This window comes from Clupea harengus, chromosome 7 (assembly GCF_900700415.2).
Source record: "Clupea harengus chromosome 7, Ch_v2.0.2, whole genome shotgun sequence".
NCBI lineage: Eukaryota > Metazoa > Chordata > Actinopteri > Clupeiformes > Clupeidae > Clupea > Clupea harengus.
The window spans coordinates 19345922-19360921 of NC_045158.1; the positions used below are offsets into that span (position 1 = coordinate 19345922).

Consider the following 15000-nt stretch of genomic DNA (forward strand, 5'->3'; position numbering starts at 1 on the left):
CAGAAGTGTATGCAGATGCGCCATAACTCTACTGGGAACAGTAAAAAGATTATGTTTTTTTGCCAAACATTCCTGTGCAGTCTGCACATGTTGATTAGATGTTACAAATGTTTTCTATGCATTTGTTAACATGTTGTCAGAGCCAGAAAAAATCTTCATCAAGGAAAAAGCCATAAAAAGTACAAAAACATACATACTTACTGTTATCCAAGTCTAGATTCATGTTAAGGAATTTAAAACAAACACATCTGCACCTTTAAACTGCATGACTGCATGGACACCCTATTAGTTCAACTCGCAGCTTGATGATGTGCCTGTCAGGCTTCTAGGCCTGATTTGTCAGTCTAGGGTGTCTATTTTGCCTATGTGTCATGTGGTTGTGACACACTGTTGTGTCTGCTTTCTCAGTCTGCTCACAGATCTGTGGCTCTGGAGGACATGCGAAACGATGAGGAGTACGACCCAGACACTCAGTATGGTGAGACATTTAGGATAGTGAGACACTCAGGACAGTGAGACGTTCAGGACAGTGAGACGTTCAGGACAGTGAGACGTTCAGGACAGTGAGACACTCAGGACAGTGAGACACTCAGGACAGTGAGATACTCAGGAGGCGAGACATTCAGAACTGTGAGACAGTCAGGACAGTGAGACACTCCAATCTCAAGTCAGAGGAATCTAATCCAGCTTCATAATTAGAGTACCCTGTTATATAGTGCACAGATTCAGACTCAGAGTGTCACTACGCTACCAGAATGTGAAAGGATCAAGGCTGGTCCCCCCCTTCATACATGTGACATGGGTTTGGAGTCGTAGAGGAGTGGGGAGTCAAACAGACTATAACTCAAGCAGTGTAGCTTATAACAGAAGCAGTGTGGCTTATAACAGAAGAATTGTGGCTTATAACAGAAGGATTGTGGCTTATAACAGAAGGATTAAAGGTTATAACTCAAGCAGTGTAGCTTATAACAGAAGCAGTGTGGCTTATAACAGGAATAATTTGGCATAGGACCGAGACAGTGAGGTTCAGAACAGTAGTGTTGAGAGAAGCAACAAAAGCCAAGTTGCTTAACCCAGAATCAAAGGAGGTCTTTTTAATAGCTGCTCCTCTCTCCTCTCTTCTTTCAGGTTCCAGCTTTGTGGTTCCTGTTGCAGGGTTCCTTTGCCGGATTTGCCACAAGTTCTACCACTTTGAGGCCACAGCACTGCAGTCACACTGCCGCTCTCTCACACACTTTCAGAACCTGCAGGTTAGTCCATCTTCTGCGCACACACAGACGCACACACACACACACACACACACACACACACACACACACACACACGTAAAAACACACCTGAACACACACACACACGCACACACACACACACACACACACACGTAAAAACACACGTGAACACACACACACACACACACACACTACACACACATACTACGATCTACACATGCATTGATCAGATTTGTATTTTAGGTGATGGCTTTTTTTTTATCCAAACTGTTCTATTAAACATATTTCAAAAGTCTACTATATTTTATAACAATAGAACTATAAGTTTGAACAAAATACACACAAAGTAGTATTTAAAAGACACTTAAATTTGGGTTTACATGTAATGATAGTGATTTGTGGCCTGAGGTAATGATATAGTCTGAGTAATGTAGATTGTCTTTGGTTTACCTCCCATTATCAGAAGTACAGAAGGAAGAGACACTCCGAGTCTACCCAGGAGGATCCAGAGAAGGGGAGCAGAGGCTCGGGCCTCTCCCCTGACAACCACGGTGAACAGGAGGACCCTGAGGAGGAGGCTGAGCAGGAGGGGGCCCCCCTAACCGAGGCGGTGGAGAACACTGGCGGGACTGCCTTTGACTCCAGCAGTGCTTCCCTGGCATCTCAACGCACACACACTCAGAAACACACTCCAGCCACGACCCCCAGGATTAAAGCATCTCGAAGTAGAAACACAGCAAAGCGATCATGGCCAGAACCAGGTCCAGGACCCAGACAGACCCAGTCCAGCCATGGCACCGACTCTGTTCTGGTGAACGGAGCAAAGCGAAGCTGTCTCGAGTTGCTTGGTGAGAACCTGTCACAGGAGAGCGGCCCACAGGACTCGGAGAGGGGCCACAGAGTGAGGGGCAACAGAGTGGGGGGCAACAGAGTGGGGGGCCGAGAGGCACACTCAGGGACAGGACCCGGATCCTGTGACACGGAGGAGACTGAGGGCGGACTAGCGGAGACAAACCTCCAGCATCCTGAACAGGACCAGCGCCAGCCAAGCTCCATCAGAAGCCAGAGACACTCAGCAACCAGGAGGAAATCCACAAGGACCAGTAAGAGACTGTGAGGGTGGTGTTGGGAACACATGGGCTCATGCTTTCTATGGTAGCACGTCCGCCTCCCATGCCCGGGGTTGGGAGATGGAGTTTGGCTCAGGGCCATGCTGTCACACAGCATAGGTTACATTGGGTCAGGTGGGGGTGGGATGCTGGGTTGTGTAAGGGCGAAGACCTCTAACAGCTCTGAAAACGAGGACAAATTATAATATATATATTTTTTATGTATTTCACTCATATTGCAGCCCGAGTTGGTTCAAATGCTGCAGCCATGGCAACCCCAGCAACCCCACTAATTGTATACCATATATTGGAGATCCAGTCAGATTTGTCAGTCATGATTCAGGTTTAATCTTGAACAATAGTGGCCACACATTGTTGAGACAGAGCTGAAGTTCCACTCGCCCGAGCTTCACCTAAGATTATCTGATTTATCCATTGAAGGCTGGCTTGTTAAATGCTCTCTGCGAACCAAGGGCGTCACCCTCAGTATTCATGAGGTCTTGGAGACACAAGTCTCTGAGCCATTTGCTGACACTCCCTCAGGATAAACTCTTCTCTAAACAGAAATGATTACATTCTAACTTAAGTCCCAAATAAAAGTAACAATTATAACTAGGTATAAGATACATTGAATTATTGACTATGGCATATACTTATTAAACTAAATCTTAAATGCCGGTTCCTTCAGTAACTTCTGGGGAGAAGGGAAAGCAGTTGATGAGCCTATGAGTTCTCTGTATCTGAGTAGTAGAGGGGGAACTTAACCATCAGCATGGAAACCAAGGGATTTGGCTATAGTGTGTTATTATGCTCTACACACACACACACACACACACACACAGAGGAAGTTATCTTGTCCTGTAGACTAGCTGAAGAGTGCACGGTCTGATAAAGTGATCGGGTGTAGGTCAGGTGAGTTCTCCTCCGTAATATGTAAATCTGGAATGGCACCTCCTGGCAACCATGGCAACGTCCTGACATTAAATCAGCCTCTCGTGGCAAGGTAGACTCAGTGAGAGTGTGGTTACCCAGCCAGGGACTGGACACAGATTACTAAAGGTCTGACCTCTTTTAACCTCAGGACAGGAACAACACCAATGAGGAAACCTGGTACCACCTGCAGTTGCCCCCAGATGTGTGTGACTCTTATTATGACGTGCTGAAGTGACATCCGGCACAGTAAGATGTCACTGTGACACTGTCACTGTCACTGTTAGTGTGCTGTGCTGCCTCTCTTGGTCAGTAAGTGTTGAGATGTGAGGTTGTAAAACTGGAAACTACAAACAATAATTAAACTAAAAGCAATGTTTGTAACAGCACAAATCAGTAAAAACAGCACAGAAGATAATAGGAGGCTAATTTCACTTTTTGTTGATGGGAAGTCAAAGTAAGACCTGGTCTATTTGCCTGTGGTCACTGCTGGTTGTGGATATTTGATATATGACCTGGATCTGATGCGAGTGTTTGCCAGAGCTGGGCCGAATCTGTTCCAGACACAGCAGCTCCCTTACGGGAAAGAGATTGTGTTCCATAGCCCACTGGGAGTGCCCATTACATACACACACACACACACACCCACAAAAGGGTTTTTCTCTTAGATTTTGGAAGATTGCATCATGTGATGTGAAATGTTAACCTCAACAGGATTGTTGCTATGTATGTAACTTATTTTGGTTGGTGAGTTGTGAATTGGTTTAATATAAAATATATTGATACCTTGTTTGTGTGTCACTCAATCTCAATCTTTGAGGTAAAAGGCTCTGCCCCGGTTAGTATGTGGTGAGCGGTACACGTGGCATGCTATGACTTTAGTCGCCCCTAGGTGGAGACATGCCTCGTAGCGCTGGGCATTGTGGGTCGGAGGTGTTGTTTTCCGCTGCATGCCGAGGAAGAGGAGTTAAGTGTGGCAGCCGGAGCTTTTCAGGTTAGCGTTACAGAACTCCGCGGACACCTGCAACTGAGCACCGACGTAAGGCACACCTGTATTAGCGGACGGACCCGGGACTGCGGTTCATGACATGGCACACAATGGTCTGATGAGCATCGCGGAGGACGTGGCGGACCAGGTGAGAAAACTGCCTTGCAGGGCCGGAGGGAAACGGCGGGGTTGGATTGCTGATCCAGCTGAATGACGAAACTCCAAGAAGTGCCTCTGAACTATAGGGACTGCGGTGACAGCTGTGCTCTTGCAGACAGCTGTTTGGGGTCTGTTTTGTATTGGAAAATAGTGGACTAAAGTGGTCATACTGTTAGGTAGTTAATGTTAATATTAGCTTGCTAGCCAGCTTTAGCAGCTGAATAACGTCAAATAAATCACAGTGGATAAACAACGTGCTTTATTAGTGAATCTTTTCTCATGTCTTATTTCGAATATGATTCGGTGATGTTCTGGCTGTCCATCTTGATGAACTAGCCGGCAAACTTAGCTTTATAAGGTGATCTTACCCATTTAGTCAAATAGCTAGCTAGAAAAGAGAACTTCCTTTCCGTCTAGCCAGAGATTTGAGCTTGCAGCTGACACTAATGACCTGACAGGGGTTAATGCTTTATCGATCGTTTCGTTTTTAACTCAAGTCAAAAGCTAGATATCAGACCGCCCTATTTTGGGAACTGTAGCTACCATTAGCGTTAACACTGCATCATAATGTTAGTTATCCCGGAGTGGCAGATGTGTCCCTAGTTCACTGGATGATGTGGTTGATGTGTGTAGCTTTGGCTTCGTCTTTCGCCCTCTTCTCATCAGATTTCTCACACAAGACAATTATCGAGGTTATGGGATGTGTAGTTTGCAGCATTGTTTTAAATTATAGCTCTTCATTAATTAATAAGATAATGAAAAGGTCTGCTAAAACAAGGCTCTTCCAAGCCACCTTGTAGTATTTAAGTGGCATGTAACTGAATAACTGTATTGTCAGAGGATCATCTCCATCCTCAACAAGCGAAACAGCCTGCCGCAGGCGTAGCCGCTGGGTGTGTGTTTTGAGCGTGTGTCCAAGTGTTCTCCAATATCCCCATGTCTCATTCATGTCGCTTGCCTTGTACTTGTTGACTGCTGATTGGCTACCTGAGCCTCTCAGTGCTGATGTGGATTGTAGAAAAGGGCGTGTCGTTTATCCAGTTTGACGTCGACACGACGTGTTGACGTCACCAGGGAAGGTCGTGAATTAAAAAGTACAGATTAGAAGGTATTGCAATAAATAAAAAAAAGTACAGATTAGAAGGCTAGCTGTGATTTACGCAGTAGGCCTCCACTCTTATTTTCTGAGAATATCGGCCTGAGCAGATCAGTTCTGTTTGTTTTAGTAGAATTTCCCAGTGTTCACCAAATTGCAAGAAAGGGTTTATTATAGACCAAGAGATTTGTATGTGTACCCACTGAGCTATAAACGAATTTATGTAAGTAACTTTTATTTAAGTGAATTCATACAGTCTGTTTGTTTTAGTAGAATCCGCCAGTGTTCACCAAATTGCAAGAAAGGGTTTATTATAGACCAAGAGATTTGTATGTGTACCCACTGAGCTATGAACTAATTTATTTAAGTAACTTTTATTTAAGTGAATTCATACAGTCTGTCTACTTTTACTGTCTCTCTAATGTGTTTGATGGTATAAGCACCTGTGCTAAGATCACTGCAGGCCTCAAGGAAAGCATCCCCTATCATTTTATACTTCAGCATGAGGTCCTGTCACCATCATAGGTATTAATAACAGTGTATATTTTGCAGCAGGCAAGAAAGAGCTTAGTCGTGTGTGTGTGTGTGTGTGAGAGAGATATTGTTTTATTTTGTTATGTCTTACGCTATGACTGTGACAGTGCCCCATGACAGTGAGTATATTTAAGCTAACTCAGTTTGTTCATTTGTGTGTGTGTGTGTGTGAGTGTTTGCTAAACGGGAGGAGGAGGTAAATGTGTGTGGCGTCCATCTGTGCATGACCCATTAAAGCTGGGAGGTGGTTTAGAATCAGCTGTTGCCTAGTTACTCTGATGGAGGTCATGAATCAGCTATGAGAAGAGATCTAGTGAAAGCTCTAGACTGCTCTTCTGTCAGTCACAGGCCTGATCACTTAAGGAGATGAACACAGCATATCACTCCCATCAAACAGAGGCAGAGAGTCAGTCGCACATCACTCCCATCAATCAGAGTCAGAGTGTCCCACTGAACACTGTTAGTCGCTCTTGGTTGTTCAGGAGTCTGTCTGAAGCCGAGTTAAGTCTTAATCCAAATGTGAATAAAGTTTTATGCAAAGTCTTGGTTGAGTTTGATAGAGTATGAATTGACTGTGCGTTGTGAAGACTTAGCGGAGTCAAGTATTAGCTGAAGCTTAAGCCTGGTCAGAGTTGGCTCTGGGCCTGTAGAGTAGAGTTGTAATTGGATAATTCCATGCCATGAGCTTCTAATGTTGGTTTGAAACTGGGTGGGGTTGGTCTAATAGTCCCTGTGTGTGTGTGTGTGTGTGTGTGTGTGTAGGTGTCGGTGTGGGTTTGAGTGTGGGTTTGAGTGTGGGTGTGGGTGTGGGTGTGTCTTAGTCTTAGTCCCAGTCTGAATTAAGTCTGTGTGGGTCTCAGTGAGTACAATATGGGTGAATTTAAGTGAATCATTAGCTAAGATTTAGTGAATTCTAAACAGGGCCTCAGTTAAGTCTGTGTGCAAAGGTCTGTGAACGTCTAAAACTGAGTTATGTGTAAACTATCTAAGAACTGTGTGAGGACTGTGTGTAAACTGTGTGAGGACTGTGTGAGGTTTGTGTAAGGACTGTGTAAGGACTGTGTGTAAACTTGGTTCGGAGTGAGTGATGCACGTGATGAAGTGGTACCTGCCACATGTTGCACAGTGCCTCATCCTAACGTCTCGAGGACAGCAGTCTGTTTACAGTCTGTGTAAGCTATAAGGACTATGTGAGGTCTGTGTAAAATTGAGTGAGTAATTGTGTGTGTGTGTGTGTGTGTGTGTGTGTGTGTGTGTGTGTGTGTCTGCGTCTGCGTGTGTGTGTGTGTGTGTGTGTGTGTGTGTGTGTGTGTGTGTGTGTGTAGTTTCTGCGCGTGACGAAGCAGTACCTGCCGCATGTGGCGCGCCTGTGTCTCATCAGCACATTCCTGGAGGACGGCATCCGCATGTGGCTGCAGTGGCGGGAGCAAAAGGACTACATCGAGGGCACCTGGGGCTGCGGATTCTTCCTCGCCTCCATCTTCGTCATCCTCAACCTGCTGGGCCAACTGGGTAAGCCTGAGCCACAATGGCACATCTGGGGGGGAGAGCCCAAATGGTCTGTGTGTGTGTGTGGGGGGGGGTGTGTTTTGTCTGACTGGTCCGAATACTTATTTTAATGGAAGACCTGTGGAAGAAATTGGTCTGAACATGAATGGGAACAATTGACCAAAATGATGACCAGAGCGCTAATTTGAATTCTATTCAATTCAAATGCTAGTAGAGTTGGCAGCATAAATTCTTGTTTCCATGTAACATTTCTTTTGTTAAGTTGAGGAAAGGTTCTAGAAGGAAGGCTTGTCAATTCCACCACCAGAAGCCTCTACAGGTTATCCCCCAGATCTCAGGCCCTGCCTGGCAGTCTTAAAGCATGCTAGACAAAGACCAAGTCCAAATGGCCTCTCTCTGGATATCCGCTTAATCAGGTTTCTGAAGGCTAACTGACCCACCTTGGGAACAAGGCTGTCCTCTGTGAAGGCTACGCTCACTTAAAATTTAATTTTGTCTTTCTGGAAGAATCTGATTGAATTTGCCTGCAGCAAGCTTTAAACCATTGGCCACGACCCTAGACACAGTCTCTGCCCTTGAGTAACAGTCTGTAGTGCTATGGCTTTCATAGTCATCCTCTAAAGTGTGTGTGTGTGTGTGTGTGTGTGTGTGTGTGTGTGTGTGTGTGTGTGTGTGTGTGTGTGTGTGTGTGTGTGTGTGTGTGTGTGTGTGTGTGTGTGTGTGTGTGTGTGTGTGTGTGTCCATGGTAGTGGCTCCGTGTGTGTGTGTCTGTTTCTGATTTATCTAACAATTTTTTTTCCGTGTGTGTGTGTGTGTCACAGGTGGCTGTGTTCTGATCCTTAGCAGGAATTTTGTGGAGTATGCTTGTTTCGGCTTATTCGGCATCATCGGCCTTCAGGTGAGACACACTTTGAAAGGCCTGAGCTCTTCCTTTGTAAAGCGTGTGGTTAATGCAGACAAAAGCGTAAGAATGGCTCCATTGTTAAAAGTTCTCCTCACTTTGATGTTTCAGACTATTGCCTACAGCATACTGTGGGACCCAAAGTTCCTTATGAGGTGAGTGATCTCTGGAATTCAGTGTGTGTGTGTTTGCGTGTGTGTTTGTGTGTTTGTGTGAGTGTGTTTGTGTGTGTTTGTGTGTGTGTGTGTGTGTTTGTGTGTTTGTGTGTGTGTGTGAGAGTTAAATGGAGACATGATGAGTGTGGTAAACCATAGCTAGCTTCTTACAGGGGCTTTGAACCCTGCTGTAGATGTAGTCTCTGTGCAAATGTTTGTGTGTGTACGTGTTTGTTTTTCCCTACAGTGTCACTAATCAGTTCTTTGAATCCTCAGATATTTGACTGTAATACGTCTCTGATTCAGAAGTGTTTGCATCTCCTCCTCCAGACATGAAAGCCCGGATACTGTGCTGAGGACACATGCTCCATTAATGTGTGCGCTCCTATATCTTGATTATATCTTATGTGCTGCCTTTTGCATGTCTGTCTGTGCGTGTGTGTGTGTGTGTCTGTGTGTGTGTGTGTGTGTGTGGTGTGTGTGCGCGCACGTGTGTGTGTGTAGGAACCTGGCTCTGGGTGGCGGCCTGCTGCTGCTCCTGGCGGAGTGTCGTGTGGAAGGCCGTACGGTGTTCGCTGGCGTGCCCAGCGTCAGAGAGAGCTCTCCTAAGCAGTACATGCAGCTGGGAGGCAGGGTGCTGCTGGTGCTCATGTTCATGACCTTACTGCACTTCGACGCCAACATCTTCTCTGTGAGTCTCACACACACACACACACCAGGAGCATTTAAGCCTCCTCTTTCCACACACACACACACACACACACACACACACATCAGAAGCATGTAAACCACCTCTCTACACACACACACACACACACACACACACACACACACACACACACACACACACACACACACACACACACACACACACACACACTTTCTCCCTTAAGCAGTACATGCAGCTAGGGGGCTGAAAAACTTCAGCGCACCTCTTACACACACACAAACACACACACACTCTCACTCACTCACCCTTCCTTCCATCCAAACTTAAGCAGCTAATTAATAATTGTTGCATCTCCAGGTTTCCTCCTTTTAGAGATTTTAAAAACAGACGCCAATGCAGACGCAGACGGCCTGCTTCAGGGCTGTTAGTTAGACCCTGCTGTCTATTCAGTACTTTGGGACACTAGTGGTAGAGTCTGAGTCACAGTGCTTTTTTTGCAATTAATGTTTTTATTGAGGTATAGTGTACAGAAAAAGGAAGGTCAGAATACAAAATAACATATTAGTTGAGTGTTCCTGGTTAAAAGAAAACAACATAAAGAAAAGAAAAACTACAAAGGTATAAAAGTACCAATCATACAGCAATCATAAAATAAAATAAAAAAATAACAAAATGGATTGGAACAGGTGTACAAAGGCCGTTTTTTGAGATTCTTGCAGTTTACTAGGTCATGTATTCCATAAAGTAATCCCAACTTCCTAGAACCACAGGTCCTTTGCCCCTAATTCTTGCCAACATAACCTCATATGATGTTGTTTCACTCATCAAAGCTTTCCATTCGTTAAATGTTGGTATTGTGGGTGCTTTCCAATACCTCAATCTAATTCTGGCAGCTGAGGCTATTCCAACCATCAAAACTGAATGAGCACTTTTTGTCAGTTGTGGAATTTCTGTTTTATCACCCAAAAGGCATAGAGGTGGGGATAATGGCAAAGATAGTCCTACCCATGCCTCTAGAAATTCAAATATTCTATGCCAAAATGGGTTGACCATAGAACATTCCCATATGATATACAGTGCTCATAGGTAATAATGTTCAGTTCTAGAAATATATAGAATTTAAATGTAACATAATCATATTTTTCTTCTGTGTGTTCAGATTCTGCAGAACCTGGTGGGCACAGCCCTGATAGTGCTGGTGGCCATCGGGTTCAAGACCAAGCTGGCGGCTCTGACGCTCGTCATCTGGCTGGTCATCGTCAACGTGTCCTTCAATGCCTTCTGGAACATTCCGTCCCACAAACCCATGCACGACTTCCTGAAGTACGACTTCTTCCAGACCACCTCTGTGATTGGTGGACTGTTGCTGGTCGTGGCCCGCGGGCCCGGCGGCGTGTCCATGGACGAGAAGAAGAAGGAGTGGTGAGGAGGAGACACAACGCCAGGTCGCCGTGACAGCAGACCCCTCCTCCAGGGTCGCCATGACTACAGACACCAGGACGACGCCCCCCCCCCAGCACCCTCGGACCCATCCCCATCCCCATTCCTCTGGCAACCCCCCCCACCCCCCTCCCCCCTTGCTTCTCCCTGACCACCACTCTGTCCTCCAATTGTTCAGGCACTTTTTAAGAAAAAAAGGTCTATATCTATTTATTTACTCATACCTACGAGCATTACGGGATTAAAGATCTTAGCCATGTGTCTCTCCAGGTCACTTTGTATAGCCCTTTTCTGTTTAAGGCGCCTATAAAGCACGTGTTGAGTCATTCCTTGGTCACCTCTGAGCTTATCTCCAGTGTTAATGGCTATAACGCACGTGTTGAGTCATTCCTTGGTCACCTCTGAGCTTATCTCCAGTGTTAATGGCTATAACGCACGTGTTGAGTCATTCCTTGGTCACCTCTGAGCTTATCTCCAGTGTTAATGACCAAAGACAAACACATCAGCCCAGTGCACACCTAAGCAGGTTCGCGCTGTGCTTCACATATCTGCGGCGCTCAGATGGCAGCCTGCACCTCAGTCAGTAGAAGGGACTGGCAAAGGGGCCCACACTGGACCTGTGTTTCTCTTCTTTTTATATGGACTTTTCACACTCATGGTTTCCTATGAAGGGACACACTGCTCAAGCACTGACAGACCTGATAAACACACATGTACACACACACACACACTCTCTCTCCTCTCACACACACACACTCATGCTCCATCCACGGGCGGGGGATCTGTTGATAATGGGGGCGTGAGTAAAAACTAAAAGAAAATTCCATTCATTGCCTTAAGAAGCTTTTTGACATTTGTATTTTAGGATAAATGAAATGATCTGTGTCTATAAGTGATATTTACCTGTTGCTGAGTGCTGTCTGTCGTCAGGTCACTAAGAGTTTACAGTAGGTAAAAGTGTAGTATTTTTAACAAGCAAAGCAGTTTACTCCCTTTTCTTTCTTATGTGTTTTTTTCCTATTTGGATGAAAGAAAAACTAAAGACTGTTGTGTTTTCTATATGTTTAAAATATGTTGTGAAATCATAAAGGGAAATTATGAAAAAGCTGTCTGTGTGTCTTTGTTGTTCTTGCGGTTGCCATGGAGTTTTCACTGTGTGTCTTAAATTATACTGTGTTTATCAAGGATATGGTGAGGCACACAGTATTATCCAAAGGGATTTAGCAGTACAGGGTATAGATTTCCCAACCGAGAGCCTTTATGGATTCCTGGTCACTTTCTGTGTAGTCTATTTGTTAGGAAAGATTGGATTCACATTGCAGTTGAAAGCAAAATGCTGCCATCTACTGGAAGTTAATGGAAAGGACTTGGTCAGATCAGTAGCTTTTATTACGTATTTATATGTTGCCTTCATCTTATTCCTCTGGTTAGTCAGTCTACTGTAGTGCGTGTTGGTGAGAGGACTGGCCAAACGGCGCTCCCTTCTGCAGGCCAACAGAGGCTCGGTTCAGCTGTGTGACTGCTCTGAGCGCGTGTGTCTTTGCTTGTGTGACAGCCCCGAGCCGGTAGGCATCCAGACCGATCAGCCCTGCTTTCCAGCTGAACGTGGAGGACCGCGCCTGCTCTCTGTCGGCTCTGTTGGGCTCGTGTTGGGTGAGAGAGCGAGAGCGCGCCGCCCTGGTGGTGGGCAGTCGTTGGAGCCGTGCGCGCAGCCTCTGCAGCTCCTGCTGGGCCAGCTCCGCCCAGCCCGCGTGCTCCAGCGCCCAGAACAGGTTGAGCGGCGCGGCCGAGCGCAGCCGAGCCGGCCCCAGGTCCCCCAGGGCGGGGTTCCCCACCCAGAAGCACAGCAGCGTCCTCTCGCTCACGCCGTTCTCCAGGAACAGCAGCAGCTCGTCGAGCCGCTCCATCACGCACGGGCCGTCCCAGAGGTGAGGGTGTGTGTGTGTGTGCGTGTGCGCGTGCAGCAGGTGCAGCAGGGCCGTCTTCAGGTGGTAGGAGGTGAGGAAGGAGGCCACGCGGCGGGAGAGGGGGAGGGGGGGCCGGTTGAAGTAGGCCAGGATCTCCAGGCACACCGTGTGGCAGCTGGCCGAGGGCAGGGAGCGGGCGACGCGCCGCAGGTAGAACTCCTCGTCGCTGCAGAACCACGTCTCCCAGCGGCCGCACCCGGACGGGTCCGCCGACCCGGCGCCCCACCCGGCCCGCGCCACCACGCACAGGTCCGAGTCCGGCACGCGCACGGCCGGGACCACGCTGATGTAAAGGACCCGTCCGGCGGCGCTCTGCAGCCGCATCAAGCACGGGTTCTCCTGTCCCCAGAAGCTGAGTTTGGCCCCCCCGCGAAACCTCCAGGCCTTGCGCAGAGCCCCTCCCAGCCAGGCCAGGACGCGCTCTGGCTCCATCTGCTGGCCGATCATGAAACACTCCTCCAGCAGGTAGTCCAGCCCCTCCTTGATGCGCTCCGAGTGCACGCGCATCACAAAGTCCTCCAGACGCGAACGGGACGAGAACAAGCGTGCACTAGCCTTCTCCGGGTCGGCCCTCACGTGCACGCTCGCCGTGCCCTGCAGCTTGGCCGGGGGGGCCGGAGGCGACGGGTCATCTGGCGTCTCATCTGTCGAGCCCTTCTGCCCAAACTGCAGTTCCACTTCCAGCCTGAGGCCGTAGGGGGCGCTGAAGAGCACGAGCAGGTCGTAGACGGGGATCTGCTGGCCGCGGTTGGCGCCCCAGCCCTCGAACATGCTGCCCACGCCCCGGCAGCGCTGGTGCAGCGCGGCCCGGCAGCAGGGCCCGAAGGCCTGGATACGGCGCAGCAGTGACTCCAGCAGCCCGTGCACCAGATCGCACAGCTCCCGCGGCGCCTCCGCCCGCTCACGGCACAGCTGCGACCCGTAGAAGTCCCTCAGAGCCAGTAACGACAGCTCCTCATCATCATCATCCTCACCCTCAGCCTTTACCTCCCACTCAGCTTCCTCAGCTTCCAGGAGCCTCGTAGAGCAGCTGGTTCCGGGCACACCGCCACCCTTGCTGTCTGGCATCGCCTCTCTGAGCTCCTCTGTGCCGCTGGACAGGTCGGAGGGCCTTGCGGGGGTGCAGATATAGGGCAGGAGGAAGAGCTGGGCCCCCAGCAGCACCAAACAGCCCCAGTTCAGCCCGTTGGCCAGCGCCGTTATCCAGCAACCTGCCACCAGCAAACGACCGAGAAGCAGCCACATTATCTGCACCAAGACAAGGCATGTGTGTGAGTGTCGAGGGGTGTGTGTGTGTGTGTGTGTTTAAGTAAGTGAACAAGTAGTCTGTAGGAAAAGCATATGAATTTATACATAGGCCTACAGTCATAGGCGGAATAGCCTAATTTTGACGTTCACCTACATCTCAACAGGATTTGATAACAACACAATAACATTATAACATAAGAAATACATTTACCTGTATCAACACAGGATTTACAGTGCAGGTATAGTGATTTAAAGCCAACAGCACATAGGCCTAACAAGAAATAAATTCACCTGTTAACAACAGGATTTACAGCGCAGGTCACTCAATCAAAGCCAACAGCACAACACAGGGTTTGCAGTGCAGGGATACTCAATTACATCCAATAGCACATTAAAAAAGTTCACCACACTCATCCCGCAAATAAGAGTTTAAACCACTTCTAATACAAAGTCAAAAAAAAACGATTGACAGCAGGGGTAGGGCCAATGAGCTCTTGGGCCCCTGGAAAAGGGCCCAGTAGGCGGTAATACATCCATGCCTACAGTAAATGAATAGATCAATGAGTGATATTCACACTACAGCCATAGCTAATTGATTTTTCCCCTACCACAATCATTGAACCAACCTACCTCTATGTACACATCTGATTTTCACAGAAAAGACGTTGCCATAGATGGCGACCCACCTATCTCATAGAGTCCCGCTATCTCTACGCAAACGTCCAGCGCATTCGATCTTAAAGCGTCACAATCAAAAAGATATCATGTCCCTGCCATGTTTCGAAACATCAGAATTGACTGTTAACGTCGCGAAATGGAATTCATTTCGACAGAATACAGCTGGACCCACTGTCATTTTCAGCTCTGGAAACTAAGCAACTCAGTTCTGTCATCGGTGAATGACCGAACCATGGCCTTCCAGATAACGAGAAATAAAGATGTTTCCCCGAGAGGCAAATAGGGATGACTGCTTTTTTCTTTTTGAGGGGATGAAAGTGACATGCTGTTATTAACCTGTCTGGCTTCAGTAGTCTTCATCTTTTCATCATTGCCACTAGGATATGT

At 47.5% G+C, this 15000-nt stretch overlaps 2 protein-coding genes across 3 annotated transcripts in view; both read left to right on the forward strand.

The window, feature by feature from the left end:
- Positions 1-4058, forward strand: part of ciz1b (cdkn1a interacting zinc finger protein 1b) — a 15788-nt gene extending 11730 nt beyond the window's left edge. For both annotated transcript variants that reach the window (XM_031570765.2, XM_031570766.2), the window contains exons 14-16: positions 409-478; positions 1129-1250; positions 1693-4058. In XM_031570765.2, coding sequence (XP_031426625.1) covers positions 409-478; positions 1129-1250; positions 1693-2346 — 846 coding nt within the window. In that variant the 3' untranslated portion in view covers positions 2347-4058. The remainder of the gene's footprint in view (positions 1-408; positions 479-1128; positions 1251-1692) is intronic.
- Positions 4059-4111: 53 nt separating this feature from the next.
- On the forward strand, positions 4112-11825 carry LOC105911418 (surfeit locus protein 4-like). The gene is made up of 6 exons (XM_012840215.3): positions 4112-4404; positions 7371-7557; positions 8376-8452; positions 8567-8610; positions 9115-9301; positions 10440-11825. Exons 1-6 carry the CDS (start codon positions 4357-4359, stop codon positions 10704-10706), a joined length of 810 nt encoding a protein of 269 aa, XP_012695669.1. The 5' UTR covers positions 4112-4356; the 3' UTR covers positions 10707-11825.
- The last annotated feature ends 3175 nt before the right edge of the window (positions 11826-15000 follow it).

Bases quoted from the DNA above. Each gene is read 5' to 3' on its own strand.
- LOC105911418 (XM_012840215.3), top strand. From the start codon at position 4,357: ATGGCACACAATGGTCTGATGAGCATCGCGGAGGACGTGGCGGACCAG. The intron at 7,558-8,375 runs GTAAGCCTGAGC...TGTGTGTCACAG, and splicing joins CAACCTGCTGGGCCAACTGG to GTGGCTGTGTTCTGATCCTT. The intron at 8,611-9,114 runs GTGAGTGATCTC...GTGTGTGTGTAG, and splicing joins GACCCAAAGTTCCTTATGAG to GAACCTGGCTCTGGGTGGCG.